This window comes from Talpa occidentalis, unplaced genomic scaffold, assembly GCF_014898055.3.
Source record: "Talpa occidentalis isolate TD23 unplaced genomic scaffold, MPIMG_talOcc4v2.1 talOcc4.16, whole genome shotgun sequence".
Classification (NCBI taxonomy): domain Eukaryota; kingdom Metazoa; phylum Chordata; class Mammalia; order Eulipotyphla; family Talpidae; genus Talpa; species Talpa occidentalis.
In genome coordinates this window covers 77261844-77284708 of record NW_023601653.1, presented here as the reverse complement: position 1 = coordinate 77284708, position 22865 = coordinate 77261844, and the positions used below count along the sequence as shown (strand labels likewise).

The window sequence follows — 22865 nt, the reverse complement described above, 5'->3', positions numbered from 1 at the left end:
CATTTTGCATTCAGTTTGCATTATCAAGCTGAGCTGACGGATACAAAGACTCACAAAAGTGAAGAAACATTTCACTGACCCTGTGTAGCTTTATCATAAATCTTTTTATGATACTGTTTTTATAGTAAGTATGTTGGAAAACCCCTTGAATAAAAACTATAAATACATAATAGGTGCAAATAAAAATTAAAATAGTAATCCTGAAAACAATGGCTAAATATGGTACCGTAATGTAAAAGATTGAACACTTCAGAATTTACCTTTTCTTTGAAGACACCTTTAACAACATCAGACATCCTACTCTCCAAAACAAGTTCACCTGCTATTTTTGATGAACTTCCAGGTAAGGGAGGAAAATTTGAGGCTAATAAGTCAAACTTTGGTGTTGGAGCTTTTGCTTCAGCTGCTGATAGATGGGGTCTCTAAAAGACACAAATCATAAAACAGGTTCACATGCCTGTCTCATTACTTGATCCTGTACCATACTGGCTGGCTGGCAGGCAGGCAAGGAGGAGGGAAGGAGAAAGGAACAACGAAACAAACAAACCTCGACCCTAATGCAAAGAATTTGTTCCCCTTATAAATTCTTTGCTTTTCTTCTTTTTTTAAAAAAAGATTTGTTTTTATTTACGCATACAAGAAATGGGGTGTAGGCCAGAGGTGAAGGGGGGTGGTGGTGAGAGGATTCCCCAGAGACAGAGTGGGGAGCAGAACAGGCGGTCTGACTTAAATACACTGCTGAGGGGAGGAGTAGGTGAGAAAGGAGAGGTCTGCTGTGCCATGTGGGTCAGCTCCCTGGCAGGGGAATCAAACTCATGTTGCAGTGGCTGTCGATAACTTAATAGTTCTGAGACTTAATTCCTTGCGCCACCAGGGAGGCCCCTATATTCTTTGCTTTTCATTTTAATTTAGCTCTCTTTAGTCTTTTTAATCTACTTATTTATTTTCTTCTAAGGTTCAGAAATTTACTAATTAGTGTAAACACCAACATAATACACCAACAGTATTTTGTGCATTGAAAAAAGAAGTATTTCCTATTTAAATGGAAAATTATGTGGATGGCTTCATAGGGTGAAATGTTACCTTTAGAAATCTGGACCTACTTTATTTAAATTTACATTCAATCTGAGTAGAACTTGTGCTGATCACTGGCACCCAGTTTGTTTCAGGTTCTTTGTTATTCTTTCTGCCCCAAGTGGATTGAACAAAGCCAGATGCATGACACACAGCACTGCTCCAGTACTACCAGCACCAATAAATAAAAAGGACTGGGGGGCTGGAAACAGAATCCCTCCCAGATGCTTCTTGGCCCGACTCCAGATTTAACAGAGCCATCAATCCTACTTATCTTTAGTTAGCTACCTTTCCTGTTTCTTTTGTAAACTTTACATACTCCTTTAAGCAACCTTCACTACTCTTTGCTTTCTAAATTTGCTATACCCCCCCTCAATAATAGTAACAAAACTCCTATCTTACCTAAATTTACCTTCATCTTTTCTCCTTTCACATAATTTTGAGAGAACAACATCTTTCCTTAAATCTCATCTCCCTCCCCAACCACTCTATATATTGTGATAAGTTTCTCACTTATATTACCTCTTTCTCTGTTTCCTAACTTTACTCAACACTCCACTAAAACTGCTTTGACAAGTCACCAATACCTCTGCAATGCAAAATCTGACCGTTTCTTGCCCCCAACTTCACCAGTATTAAGCAGGTTAACCAGAATTTCCTTTGGGAGTTCATTCCACGATGACTTTCTGTATTAACTCTCTCTCTTGTTCCTAAATCTGACAATCATGTGCTCTCTTCACCTGCCCACTTTTATGATGGCTTTTTTTTTTTTAAGATTTATTTATGCATACAAGAGCTGGGGTGCAAGCCAGAGGTGAGGGGGGTGAGAGGATTCACCAGAGACAGAGTGGGGAATAAAACAGGCGGACTGACTGAAATACAATGCTGTGGGGAGTAGCGAGTGAGACAGGAGAGGTCTGCTGCGCCATGTGGGTCCACTCCCTAACAGGGATCGAACTTGTGCTGCAGTGGCTGCCAAAATCTTCATAGTACTGAGACTTAACCCCTTGCACCACCAGGGAGGACCCTATGATGGCTTTGGTTTCAATATGATTACCATTTTTCTCCCTTTCCAAACTGCCCCTATTATCTATGACATCAGCTAATACCTAGATACAAACAACCTGAAATTTTTTGGTAACTCTGCAAATTAATCAGAAACCATTGCATTGTACATTTTAAATATTTTCAGCTCAGACCTTTATCTGAAACCCCAGTATTCACTGGCCTGGTTAGTCATCTCCTCTCAGATTTTACTTGAATACTCCTGACAACATAATGATGTTATTTTCAGCCCAATGCGATGTTTCCCAAGTTTACAAACTTGGCCCACTTTCATTACTTATTCTGTAGAGTATGCTACATGATTTCATCTACTCTTTTGGCCTCAACTACTATATGTAAGCTGAAAAAAATCTGAAGTTTAACTTCTAGCTGAGCTTTCCTTTCTGCATAATAGCACCTCTATCCTGCCCTTCCTACTGAAAGGTATGCCTATCTCTTTTTGCTTCATCCTCTTTTTCAGCCCTCAATCCTGATATATTCAACATATTAAATAGGTGTCAAGCCTAATCTCTCCTTTCTCCATTTGATCAGGATCGTCTGACAATTCTTGTGAGTACTGCAATGTATCCTTAAAAAGCTGTTGCCTAGAGGCACAAGGCTAATCCACATAGGAAGCTATACATGAAAGAATAAGTTTTCAAAGATTTACAGTTTGCCCCAATGACTATTCTTTGTGGTATAATGCAATATTTTTTCTTCTTTGAAAATGTAAGCCTTTTAGCATATAATATGTATGTACTATCTCTTAATATATTTACTTAAACATGTAAAATAAACATTGCATCGCTCATTTATGATAGATCTGTTATTTCTAGGCAAGATTTTCTTGAAATCACCATGTCTTCCTATATCATTTGTATTCCTCAAGTCCTTCTGTTCCCAATTAAAAGATGTCAAACTTTCACCACAAACAATAAAAATATGAATAATTTGCCAGGTAAGTTCAGATTCAAGTAAGAACATAATTAGAACTGCAAGTTGTTTTTTTAAAACCTACAGCTGTTTTTATAAAATCAGTTATAAGATGTAAGAATGAGTAGTGGGTAGAAAACTGCTTCCATGTTACAATTAATAAGATATAGTATGAACAATTTCCAGCATCAGATTGGCAAAAAAGTCACATTCTCTGTAAAGCTATAGATAACCAGGAGGCTTTTGTGTTCACTGTTTATGGGAGCAAATCCTATCTATAGAAAGTTATTTTACACAACTTACTGAATTGTGACCCATTAAATTCAACATCCAGGGGCTGTCTTTCAGATGTTATCGCACATGTAGTGTACAGATGATGGTTGTATGAAGTTATCATAATACTGTAATAGCACTGTTTGTAACAGAAAGATTAATACTTAAATGTCCATTAGTAGTTAAATTTTTCATATTTTTGGTTTTTAAACCATTGGTTTTTAAAACAGTATTTTAGGTATCAAACAATTTATATTTAAAGTAAGCAAACACAAGTCAAATTCCTAATTATGTATGTACTTAAGGGTGGTGGTAGTCAAAAAATGTTCTTTTGCTTTCAACAAATATTATAATCTATAAAACAAAAACCTGGAAAGATAGACCGCAAGTGAACCACAGTAAATCATAAAAGAAGAAACAACTTTAACAAATATAACTGAGGACAAAAAATATACATACTGGGATCCTGTCATCTTCTCGCCGTCTCCGACCTCTGAAGAGAGTTCTCCTTTTAACAATGAAAACAAAAAGGGGATGTGTTAAAAGGACAACTTGTAAATTTCTTTAAATATACACATTCTATCAAGGATGAGTAGATTTCTATTTTAAGTACCTTTCTAAATATTATTATTAAAAGATATATCTATAGTCTTCTGGAAAAAAATCTACCAAAAACTTCACCTACTACAACCAACACCACTAAGTACTGGGTTGTCAAAAAAGTCATGACGCATTTTTGCATAGAAAAAAAAAAATACGTTGTAGTGAAGGCAAAGATAAACAGCTGGGACTACATCAAATTAAAGAGCTTCTGGGCCTCCCCGGTGGCGCAGCGGTTGAGCGCTGGGTTGTGAGGCTGCCCGCAGCCTCTGCAGCGCTGGTTCCATCCCCGGCTGCTCCCCGGCCACTGGAGGAGGGTCCCGCATGGCGCGCGGACCTCTCCTGCCGCCCACTGCTCCCCTCAGCGGTGTGCTTCGGTCCTTCTGCCTGCTCTGCTCCCGCTCTGGCTCTGGTGAATTCTCTCGCCCTCCCGCGCTTCTGACTGTGCCCGGTGCTTGTATAAATATAAATAAATAAACAAATAAATAAAAACTATTAAAAATAAATAAATTAAAAAAAAAAGAGCTTTTGCACAGCAAAAGAGACAATAACAAAAACAAAGAGAAACCCCACCAACTGGGAGAACATTTTTGCACACAACACTAATGATAAAGGTCTGATCACAAAAATCTGCAAAGAGCTGATGAGACTCAACAACAACAAAGAAAATAATCCAGTGAAAAAATGGGCAGAAGAGCTAAAAAGAAACTTCTCTGAAGAGGAAATGCAAATGGCCAACAGGCATATGAAAAAATGTTCAACATCAGTTGTAATCAGGGAAATGCAAATCAAAACTACCATGAGATACCATCTTACACCAGTGAGAATGGCACATATTTAAAAAACTAGCAACAACAAATGTTGGCGAGGTTGTGGAGAAAAAGGAACTCTTCTGCACTGTTGGTGGGAGTGCAAACTGGTCCAACCACTATGGAGAGCTGTGTGGAGATTTCTGGACCTATTAAACATAGAGCTTCCATATGATCCAGCAATTCCACTCCTAGGTATTTACCCATAGGACACAGAAACATCAATTCCAAAGAGCACCTGCACCCCTATGTTTATAGCAGCACTATTTACAATAGCTAAGCTTTGGAAACAACCCAAATGTCCAAAAATAGATGACTGGATCAAGAAGATGTGGTACATATATACCATGGAATATTACTCAGCATTCAAAAAAGATAAACACATGCAATTTGCAGCAACATGGATGGCACTGGAAGGGATCATGCTCAGCGAAATAAGCCAGAAAGAAAAAGAAAAATACCGGATGGTCTCACTCATAGCAGGAATCTAGAAAACTTAAATAAGGGACCAGGAAAATGAATAACTATAAGAAAGTGAAAATCAGAATCAACAAAAAACTATGAACCAGAGACACTTTTTGGGGGGTGGGGGGCGGGATTGGGGTCAGAATGGGGGGTTGCAATTGTATGGGGAATATAAAAATAAAATTTATTATTTAAAAAAAAATACGTTGTGACTTTTCCCACAGCCCAATAATATAAGTTAAGCCCATTTTATTAGTACTATTCTCTCTATACCAGAAGCACATTAGACTTCAGGTTTTTAAAATTTTGTTTAGGCAGTGTAAGCAATACATTAACTCCCCATTCCCATTGTTTATAAATTATAAGATATTAAAACCATAAAGAAGGAGCTCATCTTTCTAAGCTATTCTTTCCTCAGTGAACCATAAAGAATTTCAGGTTAGCTTTTATAAACCTATAATTCGGACCTATAATCTATATGGGTATTCTGTATTTCTTAATAATTATGAAAAACTCATAAAATGTGAATGATGCATTTATTTAGCAGAATTTTACACCATTAAGTTAAAACAACAAAAGCATGTTCGATTATTGACATTATGATTCATGAATTTCCCATACTTATTTCCATATTTCCTTACCTGCCCCTACCATAGTCCCCATTCTGCTCCATTTGCAAAGTTGGGGTCTCTTTTGGAAGGTAGTTTTGTTCCTGATGCCCCGTTACTGTGGAGTTATGTCGTTCGGTTGGGAAGTTCCTTGAACCAGATCTGGTTAATGGTCCATCCCCCAATGACACAGAGCCCTCAGTTGAGTGTTCTGAACCACTGGATGACCTAAAATGAGGCTTCACACTATAAGAAATATAAGATCATAAACAAGAAAAGATTAAAACAGATTGAAAATCTTTCTTCTTAACAGTAGAAACTCTTAATAGTCCAAGTTAAAGATTGCCCTTTGCTGTACTTAAAAATGTACTGTTGTAAAAATATAATCCCTTTAATACCCTAGATATATTATTTAAAAGGCAGAGAATTTCCACATTAAATAAAAGTTGGTTGGATAAGTTTTGGGGGGAAGTTAAAGCTCTTCAAGATAAAATTACTTCCTTCCTTTAACACCAGCTGCAGTGTGGACATATCTAAATGAGACAGGCTTTAAAACTGAGTTTCTGCCACCCATTTTCAATGAAGGCAACATCATCCAAAGGGCATAAAATTGGTCCAGAGGGTGGGAGAAACAAAATCTGTCTTATTCACCCTATGTAAAAGTGTCTGTGTGTATAAACATGTATAGATATACAATTACTTGTAATAAATTTCACAAGGGAAAATTAGAGGGGGGAAAGGTCTGAAAAGGCTTTTAGGGAGTAACAAGGATAAAAGTATTGAGAAACAGTGGCATATATTAAGATTCTAGCTTCTTACACAAGGACTCCTAATTTCACCAAATGAAATTAGCTGTTTAAAGATTCATATGTGGGACCAAAAAAACTAGGAAAATAGAAATATATTGCAACTTAAAGATGGGTATGAGTTCATGAATTAAAGGTGTTGAATCTGACAGCAAAGAAACCATTACTTCTAAAAAAGCAGCTTTTATCCTGGATAACAACTCTTAACAATTTGTAAACAGATGAAGCTAGGGTAGGGTGACAGAGAAAGGATGTAATTTAATAGTGAAAATATCTAACATAAGCCCAACTAACTGAGGATCTTTCCTTTATAGTAAAATCAAAAACAAGTATGAGATTTGAGTTTGACCCCTTATTTATAATTTATAATGCTCCATTTTTTTAGTTGACATAATTACAAATGTGTAATATTAACTTATTCACAATTCTTGGTTCACCAAACAAGAATTTAAAACCTCATAACAATTTATAAGCCCAGCGACTAAACAGCCATTCAAAAATAATCTCTAGCTATTTTAATTTGCTCTTTACAGCTCATAAAATATTAGGCTACTTTTATTAAAATTTAAAGATAAAAAATCAGACTACAAAGTTGTGATGAGTTTCATATGACACACTTTTCACATAATTTTTGCTGCAAAATAGATTTTTAATAACAATATGACTGTCTATCAGCTAACAAAGTTACTTTCAAAATATTTTAATTATTCATCATATATGTAAATGACCTGAGGTAGATATATTGGTTAATCTGTTCATAAACTATCATTCACCTGAATTTTCTCATTGCATTTCAACAGACCTAACAGATAATTTAGGATTTAAAAATAGCCCTCAGATCTCATAATCTCACCCTTCACTGAGAGGGACTTAACAATCTCAGTCCAGGCAAAAGAAATAAAGAATAATGAAAGAAACAGTAATACAAGTTGGAAAGAAAGGGGAAATCAGTGACAGATAAAGTATGAAAAAGCAGAAAAATGCCCAGACTTCTGAAAGTTAGTCCTATTCTCTCTAAGTAGGGCTAATGATCATCACTGGGCTGTCACAAGATTAAAATAATAAATTGTAAATGAGCTCCCTAAAAGTTACTTTGTTCTTGACTGATAAATTTGAATGAATGTCTAATAGCTGTCACTTCTTAGAAGCAAGAAGGAAATAAGAATTTTAGCTGGTGATCAAAAAGCTGTTTCATCTGTAATATTTACATTTTTAAGAGCAAGTATTTATGGATTATGTCTATAATCAAAACCTAAGAACCACTTTTGTTGGTTAACTTACTAACAAGTAAAATTATACTAAACCTGCCCTGTATCTTTAAAATGATAAATACACACCCTCATAAACCAGGAACATTTGACTACCATTTCTGGGCTTTCTTATTCTAGTTTCAGCACATTTATCAAGAAAGCACAGAAGACAAAACCATGTGAACATAAAGGAAGACTGTATACATTTAGTGTATCTTTAAGTGAAGCACTTGCAAACACCAGTACTTCCAGTTATTAGTCAAAAATTACTTTTTGTTTACCTTTTAACAGAAGTCTACTCCACTTAAAAGTTCAAAGCAAAATTTAACCCTTCAAATAAACATGAAATTGATAGAAATCTTTATCTCCTCAGTTGTAAACTTTCATTTGTTCTATCGGAATTATTCTGAAGAAAAAACTTTACCAGATATGTTAATGGTAAAGTTCTAACAGGTTGCTGATAACACCTAGCCATGTAAGCCTAACAAGATACTTGTCCAGTTTTTACTTACCTCATCTGCGAAATGAGTTAAAATGACATAACAATCTCTTTCCAGATTTAAACAACATGGATTCTATGTGTTTGTGGAAATTAATCTTTTTTGAACAATGGGAAAACGGGTTAGGGGTCAATGGGTATTATGTATCTTAAGATGCACTGTACTCTTCTACCTACATGTCCCACCTATATGTCAATTTTGCCTTTAATTACTATTTGTATTATATTATCAAACCACGAGTCATCTCTAAGAGGACAGATAATCTTGTTTATAAAAATTCCTTCATTCTTACACTGAAGAGATCTCATTACAATTTTATAAAGTAGCAAAAATATGTAGCTGTAATAAAATTTTCTAACACTTAAAAGCGACCTTTAAATGCCTTAAATTAATTCAGTTAAAGCAAATACAAAAAATTGTGACCATTAAAGGGTGTATATATGAATGCTTCTAAAATCTACTAAGAAAAATACTTTTTAATGCCATGAGGCTTCTTTCTCCAGGAAGATATGTTTCAGGACTAAACATACAGGATATTCAGGACAAACAAGAACCAAGTTCCTAGAAGTCATCTTGGAAAAACATACCCCATGTGGTCTCCTTGCCAAAAAGAATCAACTGGGAGAATGAGATCTGGCAAGAGAAAATCACTGAAAAGAAGTAATTAAAAACAAGAAACCAGGAGGCTCACAAAATAGGCATGAATAAATGATAAATGTGAAACTATTAAATAAACCAAAAACTAGTGTACGAACCCTTTTTCTTTGGTTACTCAAAGTCTCTCAAAACCCGTAATAAATACCAAATTATTGAGGTCATCAGTTGACAATTATATGAAGAATAACACTTAAGATGTGTATCTCTCTTTCATATGACAGCAAACAGCTTCCAGGGTTCTCAAAAATTTACATAAAACATTGTGTTTTAAATGTAGACTTTGGTATTGAACCGCCTGGGCTCAAATTTTGTTACTTGCTCAAAAATATGATATTTACCTTGTTATGTCTAAATTTCCAAATCTTTAAGTAGACATAATAACTAGCTATCTTATAAGATTATGAAAATTATTGTGAGAAAACATGCAAAGTCCTTCAAAAAGAGCTTAAGAAACTAAGTACTCCAATGTTAGCTAATGTCTGTTGTACTCCATAGTTCATATACATCATTTCAAAAGTAAATTCTTGAAAATCCTAAATAACTCAGTCACAGCATTATTATTCAAACCAGTTAATAACACATATATCATAAAAAACTTTCTCCAAAATGTTACCTATTTAACATACTAAATGGCATTCAGAGACCAAGTTTTTATCATAAATTGCTACCACAAAAAATACTACTTAAAAAAAAAATCAGTATTATTGCATGCAACCTCAATTCCAAATCCTTTTTATAACCATTATCAATTATAGGGTCAAAGTGTACTTATGAATTCTAGATTAAATCATTTATATATTTTTGGTAGAAGACCCTTTCTACTAAGCCTGCAAATAAGCACTGCTATTAACACAGTAACTCTAAAAAAAAATAGAAATTGTTTTCAATAAACTCTAACTATGATTTTTATCTTACCGATTTTTTGGGAATGGTCTACCCATATTCACAGCAGCAGCATTTGCTTTATAAGATCCTGGTGAATTAAAGCCATTCACAAAACTACCATTGGGAAAGGGAGCCTAGAAGAAAATTTAAAAGTCAAAACCACAATTAATGATAAAGGCAAAATCTACTGCAAAGAGTATAACTTAGGATACAGTGACCTAACATCAAATTCTTTCACAAGCCAAAAATACCATTTAAACTCACTTTTACAATACTTCCCCAACTTCAAGGATCACTCCAGTTACAAAATAATCACCAATTCATTTATTACTTAATAAAAATTCATAAAATTAAAAGTATTTTAAATCATTCAAGGATCCTAGGCCTGAAAATATTATTCAGCAAAATCTGAAGAATAAAATTATAGCCGCTAATAGTTCAACCCCTACCCATATGCATATATTTAAAGCAGATCATTACTTAAAGTCAGAAAGTAACCAACATCTACACAAAACAAAACAAACAAAAAAGAACTATCTCAGATGATCTCTTCAAATTTCAAATTGAGTGAAAAATTTTATCATGTGTGAGGCTCTCACTTACCAGTGGTGTTTCGAAGTAAGGTGCAGGATTTGGAGACCACGCCTGAGGCACAATACTATACACAGAGTACTGTTGGTGAGGATTATACACAGGCTGCATGAAGACTGGTGAAGCATACTGTGCTTGAGTTTGAATGGGTTGACTATATATACTAGAATCCATTAAACGATAACCGTTCTTAGCAAAAAACGTATTGATGGCTTTTATCCTTGCCTAGAAGCAAGAGGAACACATTATAATAACAAAGGACTAGGTGTATATTCTCACAAATAATAATTTACATTTTAACATATTTTACATGAATAAGTCATTTCTGTCTATTGTAGAGCAAAAGAAATTGAAGGGTGCCACTTTCAAGATAACCAAGAAAAGAAGGAACAAAGGTCATGCCAAAAAGGGCGATGGCCATGTGCAGCCTACTTGCTGCACCAACTGTGCCCCCTGAGTGCCAAGGGCAGGGTCATTAAGGTTTTTATCATCCAAAACATAATGAAGGACCATCATCGGGGATGTTTACAGAACAAGTATCTTCAACATCTGTATGCTTCCCAAGCAGTGCAAATACATTACTGTGTGGAGTTGTGCCATTCACAGCAAGGTAGTCAGGATTAGTTCTCTGGAATCAGGAAGGACAGGGACATTCCCAACCCCAATTTAAAGCTGCAAGGGGTTGCCCCACCTCTGCAAAAGCCTGTGTTAAAAGAACAAATTCTTAAGGTCTGAAAAACTGTCCTCTGTGAAAAACAGAAAGTGGACATTATGCTTCAAAAAAATAATAATAAAATGACTGATAGCTTTAATTAGAAAAAATGCATGACAAAAACCACAATGAATAAGAAAAATGCACAAAAATCAGGACAGCAAAACTGACTGCAACTTATCACAAACAAGGGGGCTAATATTCCCATTACACATATCCTAAAAAGAGAGAAAAAAGCTCAACAATCTGGAATGAAAATGTGCTAGAAACAAGAACAGAGCTACAGAAAAAAAGTTCTTAATCATGTGAAAAGATCTAAGAAAAATGCAATTAAAACTGAATTAACAGGGCCTCCCCGGTGGCGCAGCGGTTGAGCGCTGGGTTGCAAAGCTGCCGGTGACCTCTGCGGCGCCGGTTCGATCCCGGCTGCTCCCCGGCCACCGGAGGAGGGTCCCACATGGCGCGCAGACCTCTCCTGCCGCCCGCTGCTCCCCTCAGCAGTGTACTTCGGTCCTTCTGCCTGCTCTGCTCCCCGCTCTGGCTCTGGTGAATTCTCTCACCCTCCCGCGCTTCTGACTGTACCCAGTGCATGTATAAACAAAACGAACGAACGAACAAACAAATAAATAAATAAATACATGCCTCAAAAAAAAAAAAAAGCTGAATTAACATCTCATAGAACTGGCAAAGGTAAAAGAAAATCTCCCCCAAATCACATGCATTTACTATATTCTCATCAATTCCACTTCTAGGAATCTTTCCCAAATATACACTGACCAAAACCAGGACGCACATGATTATCAACTGAAACTACTGTAACAGGAAAGGGGAAAAAAACTCTGATACACTCTCTCACACTATCCCTCTCTTTCTCTCTCTTTCTCAGGAAACAACCCAACAGTCAATTAAAGGTTGAATACACTATGATACAGCCACACAATTGAGTATCATGGGGATGTAAAAATAAGTAATTATTCGAATACAACAGTGATTTCCAGAACATATACTATTACTTAAGAGGAAAATAAGTCAGTATGCCAAAGGACTAAAGTATGCACAGTATGTTACTATTATAGCTAAGTCAATAAGGAAATAAAGATATACTGGTATATACTATATCCACGTATGATTTAATGTGTTTTAGATATTTTACTTTTTTAAAAAGATTTATTTTATCTATGCATATAAGAACTGGGGTCCAGGCTAGAGATGTGGGGGGCAGGGGAGGGTGGCGCGGGCGGGTGTGTGTGGGAGGATTCACCAGAGACAGAGTGGGGGAGCAGAACAGGAGGATTCACTGAATACACTGCTAAGGGGATCAACCGGTGAGACAGCAATGGGTGAGAGAGGAGAGGTCTGCTGTGCCTTAGGTGGGTTAGCCTTATGTGGGTTAGCCCCTGGGGCCAGGGATCAAATTCATGCCTCAGTGGCTGGTGATAGCTTGATAGTGCTAAGATTTTAACCCCTGAGCCACCAGGGAAACCCTAAATATTTTACTTTTAAACCATGCACATATTTAAAAAAAAAGTCAGTCTGTGAAAGTTAAAAACAAAATAAACCTTGATGTTTATCCAATAGTAATATAGTAACAAATGACTGAACCATAATATAATCATTGAACCATAATATAAATGACTGAACCATAATATAATCAATTGTTATATTTCTCTGGAAGCATGGCAAAAATAATTAACTTGTTTCCAGTATTATATTGCTATTTGTATTGTTATGATACTTTTGTGTATGACTATGGGATACAGTAAATCAGTAATTATATTATGGTCACTGAGATAAGAATTTCACATGGGAGAAAGGAACTGAAGAAGTAAAAAACAAGAAGCCAGAATACCTTGGAAGCACCATTATAATCTCACAGTTTATCTTAAAAACCAAACAAGTTTCACAGCATTGTCCAAAAAATTTGGAAACCACCACCAAACCAGTAGCCACAGCACTTCTGGTTACCTAGCCAGTGGACTGAAAAATTAAAATTCCCCATCAAAATAACAAAATAATATGGGAACTGGGGAGACCTGGCTGACCCCAGGTCTCTGACACAAAATGCACAAGAGCCTGGAACATGTGCTTGTAGTAGATGGCAAGGAAACCATTGAAAAGTACTAGGGTTGTGACAAAATGACTCATGAGTCAACTCAAAAAGGTTATAGTTCATTTATAGGGACAATAAACACAATAAATAAGCTTAAATACTCAAAAACAAAAAATACCCATCTAAAGCATAATTTCTGAAGGTTTAGGGAGCCAACGCATTATTTTCAAAAACTAGTTTAAAAATTGGAACCAAGCATGTATATGCATTTCATATGTAAGCTATATTTCAGAGAAATGTTTCAACTAGGGCCTCCCTGGTGGCGCAAGGGGTTAAGAAGCAACACTACGAAGCTAGCCATTGCGGCACTAGTTTAATCCCCAGCCAGGGAGGTGGCCACATGGCACAGCACACCTCTCCTGTCTCGCCTGCTGCTCCCCTCAGCAGTGTATTTCAGTGAATCTGCCTGTTCTGCTCCCCAGTCTGTCTCTGGTGAATTCTCTCACCCCCTGTATCTCTGGCCTGCACCCCAGCTCTTGTATGCATAAATAAATATATCTTAAAAAAAAAAAGTTTCAACTAATAAGTGGAGGAAAAAACACTGAAAAAGCACCACTTTGCAACCCTTAGTAAATTAACAAATCTAGTCAATCATCAGTAGCAGTTAGCATAAAAGAAACAGACATATAATTATGTTTTAGTTTTCTCTCTTTGCTATCTCCAAATCAAATCCAATTCTGAGTAAGACTCTAGATCTAGTTACCAACATGCATAAAATATGCATAGACTAATTATCAATAAACACAAGAAAAGATGCTCCGTATCACTATTCATTAGAGAAATGCAAATCAAAACAATGAGATACCATCACCTCATAACCAGTAAGACAATTACCATCAAAAACAGAAAAAAGTATGTATTGGCAAGGATGTGATGAATTTGAAGGAACTGTACAATGCTGATGGGAATGTGAAATGGTGCGGTGGCTGTAAAAAACAGTATGGAAGTTCCTCAAAATATTAAAAATAGAATAGCCATATGGTCACTTCTGGGTATATACTCCCCAAAATTGAAAAGAGTTTAAAAAAAAATAGCCTACTAAGGCCAGGCTGTTACGGAGCAACCCCAATATAAAACGGGTTGCCTGGCTGTGGGTCCTCACCCATGTGCTTAAAAGGGACTTATTAATACTCCACTACAGGCACACACAAAAGGTTAATAAAAGGTTTATTTACAAGGGAAAGGGAATTAAGGAAATGTACAACTCAGGGAGAAAATAGGGAAATAAAGTCTTTAATGTGTCCTACCCAATCCACCGACCTGGAAACCCAAAGGCACTCTCGAGCTGGCCAATACTGCGAGCTGGCGGAGAGCCAAAATGGGGGATCTCCTCCAAAGCCCACATATCTGGTTTTACCAAACCTGGCTGCTTAACCCCACCCTCACGTTCCAGCAACCTTCCCTTTGGTGGTGATGGGATTTGGAGTTCCCAGTATCTTTTGGCTTTGGTCTGGAGTGGGGGGGTGGAGTCCACAAAGCCTGTATGGAATTAGCTTTAGGACATCCTTTTCCCCCTAACAATTCCTTTGACCTATTAATGATGAATTATAGATTTTCTAGTATTGCCACATAATTGCGTTCATACCTGGAATAAATCCATCTTTGTCACAGTGAAAATAATTGAAAATAGAATACTGAAGATTTTGTACTCTAATGTTCACAGCAACATTATTTATAACAGCTAAAATGTGGAAGCAACCTAAGTGTCTATTAATAGACACACACACAATTTATATATGTAATACAAACATAGATATACATATACACAACAGAATATTATTCAGACTTGAACAGGAAGGAAATTCTTCAACACACTACATGGATGAACTCTGAGTTAATATATGCAAAGTGCTTAGAACAGATACACAGTAAGAGCTTAGAACTAAAACAGTAAGTACATAGCAAGAATCATTTGCACTTATAAATTATTATATTACAAAAGGAATGAGCATGTCAAAATAAGTGCATGCTTTGGACTGTATTTTATATGGTACCTTTGATGGTAATGAGGGGCAAGGACTATAAGGGGAAAAGTTGAAGGCCTAACAGTTAAAAAGGCTACTTCAACTGTTCAAGCCTAAAAAATGGCGATAATGATTAGAAGTTATAAGGGAAGACTTTGTATCTGAGAATATATCAGACATACAAAAACAGCGCTCAAATGTCAACAATTTCTAGGTTCTCTAATGGCTGAATGTTAAAAAGTGGTGATGTAGTTAATTAAGATGAATTTGAAGGTACTAAAATGTTTTCCATCTTTGTTACTAAAAAAGTATTCGCACTTCTCAAAATGAGATCTGTACTTCTCTTATATTTTGTCAATTATCATCTCTCTAGAACCTCATGCCATTTGAAGTAATGCCTTTAGAAAGAACTACTGTATAAAAAATATTTTCATTTTCTATCAATAACTGATTTGTTCAAGTAGCACATCCTGTGAACCAAAAAATCCTTTAAAATCATTGTTTTATAAAATATTGTGTTTTTAAAATTCTCATATTAACAACAAAAACTGTTTCATGCTGACATCTCCATAACGAATGTTCCTTACCATGATTGGCTTGCCCTGAAATGTTTTAACTTCTTCTCGTAAGTATTTAAAAGCCTGTTCGCAAAGCAGAAAGAAACTTTCATTAGTATTCAAAAATTCATTAAAGGCATCTTTATTTATTTTTTTAAAACAATTTATTTATTTATGCAAAGGCTGTGGTACAAGCCAGAGATGCAGGGGGTGAGAGGATTCACAAGAGACAGAGTGGGGAACAGAACAGGCAGATTGACCAAAGTACACTGCTGAGGGGGGCATCGGGCGAGTCAGGAGAGGTTTGCAGCGCCATGTGGGTTGCTCCCTGGCCAGCCGGGGATCAAACTCATGCTGCGCCACCAGGGAGGCCCTAAAGGCATCTTTATTCTATTAAAAGAGTTTAGTATTACAACTATTTTTAAACATAAGGTATTGGGGTGATTACATTATGGAGATGATAGGGAGTGAAAAGTAAAATTTAAGATCTCAGCTATAGTTTGCATTTATTGTAAATTAGCTACCATATCATTGTAGATAAAATGCAAAAAATTCAAAACAGATGCAAAATATCACAACATATCAATTTAAAAGAGATACAGACTTCTAAGATGATAAATAAAAAAAATCAGTTTTAAAAAGTTCCCATTAGATATATTTTTGTTCCAAAGGAATTTTACTTATCTTTAAGTAGGACATGGTAATAAGAGAAAAAAAAAAGCTTTAGGAAGATGATCAAAAAGGAAATTCAGTAATAAGCCAAAGAAAAACAAAACAAACAAACAAAAAAAAACAGGTGACCAAGGTGCTGAACAGTATAGTTATTATTGTATGAGCACATATTTTCTCAATTAAAATATACCACTACCCCTTTCACCATTAGTACTTGAAGCAGAAGAAAAATTTCCTTCTCACCTGTTGTGCATCTGTATCTGTTTGGAAAGTGATATACCAGTTACTATTGTGTGCAAACTCACAACTTATCACCTTGGGACAGTTTTCATTTTTGAACAAAGCTTTTACTTCCTGAAAAAAAAGAAAAACTTGAGTTAATGCTTAAAAGAAAGTATTAAAAAAGTGGACATTTTTTTCCCTTTGTACAGATTTTGGTACTTTCTATTTCTTTACTTGTTAACTAGTTATGCCCTCTCCCCATTTTTCCATTGAGAACAGATTATGTTCTGAAAAAAGAACATGCATATCCACAATGGAATACTACTCAACAATCAAAAAAGATGAATTCATGTCATTCACAGCAACATGGATGGGCTGGAAGGGATTATGCTCAGTGAAATAAGTCAGAAGGAGAAGAGAAAAATGCAGGATAGTTTCACTTAGAGGAGGAACATAGGGAAAACAAAGGAACAGAAAAAAAGACAAAAATAGCAGGCAAACTATAAATGAGAGACATTCAGTTGAGGAGAGGAAGAGGGACCAAAACATGGGAAGAGCACAAGAGACTATTGTGACAGTTCACGGGTGTCTCGGTGGTGGTAATTTTATGTGGATTACACCTAAAAGGAGAATGAACGATAATGTAAAAAGTATGTTTAAAAAAAAAAAACATGCATAGTTATTGTGCAAATTGTCTATGATGCAATCTTATTTTATAATTAGTAAAACTGAAGCATTTCACACCTGGTGAAAATTTAAAATTTCCTTATAGTAAAACCTCTATAGTCCTCTGATTACCCCCCACTCCCAAAATGAAGCATGCCCTCCATTTTCCTTCCCCCCCTCCAGATTTATTTTTGCATAGAAGAACTGGGACATAGGCCAGAGGTGTAGGGGGGAAGAGGATTCACCAGAGACAGTGGGGAGCAGAACAGGCGGATTCACTGAAATACACTGTTAAAAGGAGCAGTGGACAAGACAGGAGAGGTCTGCTGTGCCATATATGGGTTAGTTTCCTGGCTCCGGTGGGGTGGGGTGGGATCAAATTCAGGTTGTAGTGGTGACAGGGCTGAGACTTAATCCCTAAGCCACCAGGGAGGTCCTGTCCTCCATTTTCTAGGCGCTAAGTATTTTCACTCAATCCAGATGTTTATTATTAGTGATAGACATAAACTCTGTAGATACCTTTTCTCTTCCATAACTGATAAAACTGAAAACTAAAACTCTAACAAATATATAGATTTAGAGAAAGGTAATTAACCAAACTCAGAACTGTGTAATAGTTAATAGCTTGAAATGAGTTTATAAAAAGAGAAAAAGCAACATCTACTGAGACACTGTGATTTACTCCTGAAAATAATACTGTGCTGAATATTTTACCATCTCTATTTTACATCTGAGGTGGTTCCGAGTGTTTAACCTACCCACAAGGTCACAAAGCAGCACTCAAACCCAGATTTTCATACCTCCAAACTCCATTTTGTCTAACATCTATTTGAGTTCAAGGATAGTAACCAATAATTCCCAAAAACACTGTCCCAGAAAATATCAAAAGGTATCAATTTATTTATTTATTTAATAATAAGCATTCTTTTTTTTTTTTTAAAGATTTATTTTTTTATTTTATTTTATACAAGCACTGGGTACAGTCAGAAGCGCGGGAAGGTAAGAGAATTCACCAGAGCCAGAGGGGGGAGCAGAGCAGGCAGAAGGACCAAAGTACACTGCTGAGGGGAGCAGTGGGTGGCAGGAGAGGTCTGCACGCCATGTGGGACCCTCCTCCGATGGCTGGGGAGCAGCCGGGGATCGAACCTGCGCTGCAGAGGCCACGGGCAGCTTCGCAACCCAGCGCTCAACCGCTGCCCCACCGGGGAGGCCCCAAAAGGTATCAATTTATAAAAAGAAGATCATGAACCTGATAGGACAGTCAGCATGGCAACAGTGAAATCTAACCCACAGTCTTACTCCCTCAAAATTTTAATATATGCAATTAAAAGAGATGAGAGAGATTGTCTCTATTTGCTATGAAATTTCTGTCAAATGCTGCTTGAAATAATAAGTGGGCAACCAGCTGGATTTTATGTCATTTGTGAAAGTGATAAAATATCACAAGTCCGGTTAATAAAATTTTTATTCAAATCCAGAATTACATTCATGAAGAACTATTTATGGAACAGTTAAGGCACTACCTGTTGATTTCCACACCTTCAAAAATCCATGCATATTCTCTAAATATTTCTAATTATTCCTAAGCACATAATGAATGAATTTACTTGAACAAAATGCCTATTTTCAGCATTTGTCATTCCACAGGAAGAGGTATGTTCATAGACTCACTTTCCCAAGTATAATAACTTTTAGACCCTTGCCACCTAAGAAATTTCATGACCTGAGTCATTCAGTATTAAATTTCCAGAGTGAAGATTCCCTAAACTTAGAAACTGTGGGAGGAATTAGAAAACTGACATTAGACCTTTGATTTGAAAGTATGCACTATATGTCAAAATACAAATTAAACAGAAGGTTGCAGAATAGGCAGAGTATTTGCAACATAAGATTAATGTGTATAGTATGTGAACCTGAACTCTCGAGCTAGTGTGACCGGACTCTAAAGTATTATAAATTTATTCCATCTTTCAGGAACCTTAGAAGCAATCCCTCAGGGACCTCCCTGGTGGTGCAAGGGATTAAGTCTCAGCACTATGGAGCTATCTGCAGCCACTGCAGCAACAGTCCGATCCCCAGCCAAGGAGCCAATGCACATGGCACAACAGACCTCTCCTGTCTCACCTGCTCCTCCCTTCAGCAGCGTATTTCAATCTGCCTGTTCTGCTCCCCATTCTGTCTCTGGTGAAATCTCTCACACACACACCCCACCCCTCTGGCCTGCACCCGAGCTCTTGTATGCATAAATAAGTAAAACCTTTTTTTAAAAAAAGTAACCCCTCATTTTAATTTTAGTGATTATTAAGTAGGTAGACATTCTCTGGTTATTTTGGTCATCTGCACTTCCTTTACTTTTTTCAATGAACAGTATAAATTGCTGCCTTGTTCCTTTTAATTACTATTTTTCATGTGGATAAGCTGTATGTTCAGAATATGCACTACAATAACTTTTGAAATGTTAATAATTGCTAACCCTAGAGTGTTTTATATGCCAGGTACTGCTCTAAGCTCTTTATATACTAAGTCACCTAATTTTCACAAGTCTGAGTTATTTATTAGTTATCCCAAATAACAAATGAGAAAACTGAAGAGGTTAAATAACTTATTTAAGGGCATAATTAGCAAATTCCCCAGTGGCGCAGCGGGTTGAGCACAGCGCTATGAAGCTGTCTGCAGCCTCTGCAGGACGGGTCTGATTCCCGGCCAGCCAGGGAGAAACCCACATGGCATGGCAGACCTCTCCTGTCTTGCCCACTGCTCCCCTCAGCAGTGTGCTCCGTTCCTTCTGCCTGTTCTGCTCTCCATTCCATCTCTGGTGAATCCTCTTACCCTTCCGTGCCTCTGGCCTGTACCCCAGCTATTGTATAAATAAAAAATAAATCTTTAAAAAAAAAAAGATGGGGGCCTCCCCGGTGGCGCAGCGGTTGAGCGCTGGGTTGCGAAGCTGCCCGCGGCCTCTGCGGCGCCGGTTCGATCCCCGGCTGCTCCCCGGCCACCGGAGGAGGATCCCACATGGTGCGCAGACCTCTCCTGCCACCCGCTGCTCCCCTCAGCAGTGTACTTCAGTTCTTCTGCCTGCTCTGCTCCCCACTCTGGCTCTGGTGAATTCTCTCACCCTCCTGCGCTTCTGACTGTACCCAGTGCATGTATAAACAAATAAAATAAATAAATAAATAAAAACATGCCTTTATAAAAAAAAAAAAAAAAGATGGAACAGAAAGCCAGGCAGACTGGTTCCACAGTTCAGGCTAATATACTATACACATTAACCTTATGTTGTAAATACTCTGTCCATTCTGCAACCTTCTATTTAATTTGTATTTTGACATACAGTGCATAGTTTTAAATCAAAGGTCTAATGACAGTTTCTTTTTAATTTCTCTCACAGTTTCTAAGATTAGGGAATCTTCACCTTAGAAATTTAATACTTAATGACTCCGGTCATGTAATTTCTTAGGTGGCAAGGGTCTAAACATTCTTTTTTTAAGTGGCTAATCAAATTGTCAAGTATGTTACTTATTAATTATCCTCATCTCTAATTAATAAGCCTTAATACGGTAACTAAAGTGTGACACTCTGGTGTAATGGTTAAGAAACAGGGGCTTGAGAATTAGAGATCAAGTTCAAATTCAAACTGTCATTTAACAGGCCATCTGAAAAAGTTATTTAACTTTTCTAAGGCTCAGTTACTTTATCTGTAAAAACAGTAATAATAAAACCTTTCACTTTAAGTAACAATCCTACGTAGAACCTAATTGTTAAATATTATAAATAATTACCAAAATGTCTATTTTTGGATTACATTGTGATTCAAATATTATTAATTCTTGCGCCCGTTCTATAACATATTATGACTGCCACTTTGCTTAATATTTTGCTAACCAGAAGGGTTAGTCTTCACTCATTAATCCTTATTCAAATTTTTCTTTTTTATTTCCCAAGTTCATTCTTCCAACTGAATCCTCAAATTCCCAAAAGAACCTACTTATACTTTAACTGCCATTCAGTCAGATCAATAAATTGAAAATTATCACTCAATTTTCAGTCTAACCTTTTAAGAACAAAGAATTGTATTTTTTTCCACCCATTTGTCTAGTATTTCAGAATTTACAAACTAACATTTATGCAATTCATAGTAATTAATATGACTTACGCTTTGTCGTTTACTTCCTCCAGTTTAGAAAGTTAAAGAACATTGAGCTTCAATAATGCTTAACAATTTACCTCTATTGGTGTTGTTTCAGGAATCTCTCTAAGAATAACAATACAACGTTTATGACTTGGTCTCACTTTCTCGCCCTTCTCATCAACTTGTACCATAGGAGAGGCTGAAATTATAAGAAGGGTTTCATTCAGAAGTGACAAGTAGAGATATTAATAATGCCATTTAAAAAAATTATTCATTTCCAACTAAATCAATCAACAGAAATTAAGTTGTAGAATCAAAGATTACAGCTACAATAAAATGAGATTAATATACAAATAACATTGTAAAATATTCTTTGAACAAATATTCAGAGTACCTATCTCGTGACTGGGCATTGTTTCACAGTTGAAAAGTAGTCTGCAGGGAGCATATAACACATTATTTACTAAGGCAATTTTCCTGTATGCAATTACCGAGTTCTTTATTTCAAGATATAACAAAAATCACTGTACTTGCATTAGACAAAACTATGCTGGGGATAATGAGCTCTGATATGTGAAAAAAAAACCTTAAAATTAAAGTCTAAGTTGTACTTAAACCAAGAATTATATAAGTGATTATAATCTTTCATTGATTTTAACATACTTACTCTTACACACCACAAAAACCTAGAAGCCACATTTTAGATGTTCATTTTGAGGAAATATTGAATAAAGTTAGTAAGTACCATATAGCCAAAACTATTTCTATTCTTTCTAGAGTGATAATATACCACATCTCCCTGAATATGTAAATAGAATAAACGAAGCAGTTACAGGTGAACACTTGCATGTAGCCTTAGAAGTAGGCCTTAGAGGTGGGCATTCTGCCTGCCTCTTGGCAGTGACTGGGTTCTCCTTTTAATAAATGCTATTACTGCACAAACTGATCAGAGATTTCATAAATGTTTTTGGTCTCTGAAAACAGAAATCCTCTACTCCCATAAAATTCTATTACTGGACTTGCTATACTTAACTTTTAAACATTTTCAATAACACATTTCATATAAGAATAAAGATTTGTATTTATGCAGTTAAATACTTAATAAAACCACCAAGAAAAGGTTACTAAGAAATACTGACAAAAGATACAAACACCACAGAACCTCAACCTAAAATACAATTTCTTTAACGTTAGAGTAGAATTTGTCAAACTCTGGGTTTACAACTTCTTGATTGGTTAAAGAAAATGAGTTCATTGCATTTAGTATTAATCTGCATAAGTGACATTTTAGTTATATGTGGATAGTGGTGTGTGTATTGGGCTGTGATGTAAAGATAC

The 22865-nt window shown here is 36.2% G+C and overlaps 1 protein-coding gene across 9 annotated transcripts in view; it reads right to left on the bottom strand.

The window, feature by feature from the left end:
* LARP4 (La ribonucleoprotein 4) overlaps nt 1-22865 on the bottom strand; it is a 119465-nt gene that overhangs the window by 6000 nt on the left and 90600 nt on the right. For 6 of the 9 annotated variants that reach the window (XM_037514720.2, XM_037514722.2, XM_054696608.1 and 3 more), the window contains 9 exons: nt 21623-21726; nt 16754-16864; nt 15869-15922; nt 10508-10720; nt 9935-10038; nt 8950-9012; nt 5840-6052; nt 3784-3832; nt 261-422 (listed from right to left, as the gene is read on the bottom strand). In XM_037514720.2, the coding sequence (XP_037370617.1) occupies nt 261-422; nt 3784-3832; nt 5840-6052; nt 8950-9012; nt 9935-10038; nt 10508-10720; nt 15869-15922; nt 16754-16864; nt 21623-21726 (1073 nt within the window). Of the gene's footprint in view, nt 1-260; nt 423-3783; nt 3833-5835; nt 6053-8949; nt 9013-9934; nt 10039-10507; nt 10721-15868; nt 15923-16753; nt 16865-21622; nt 21727-22865 lie in introns of those variants that run through there. The other 3 variants (XM_037514724.2, XM_037514725.2, XM_054696609.1) reach the window with 2 other exon arrangements.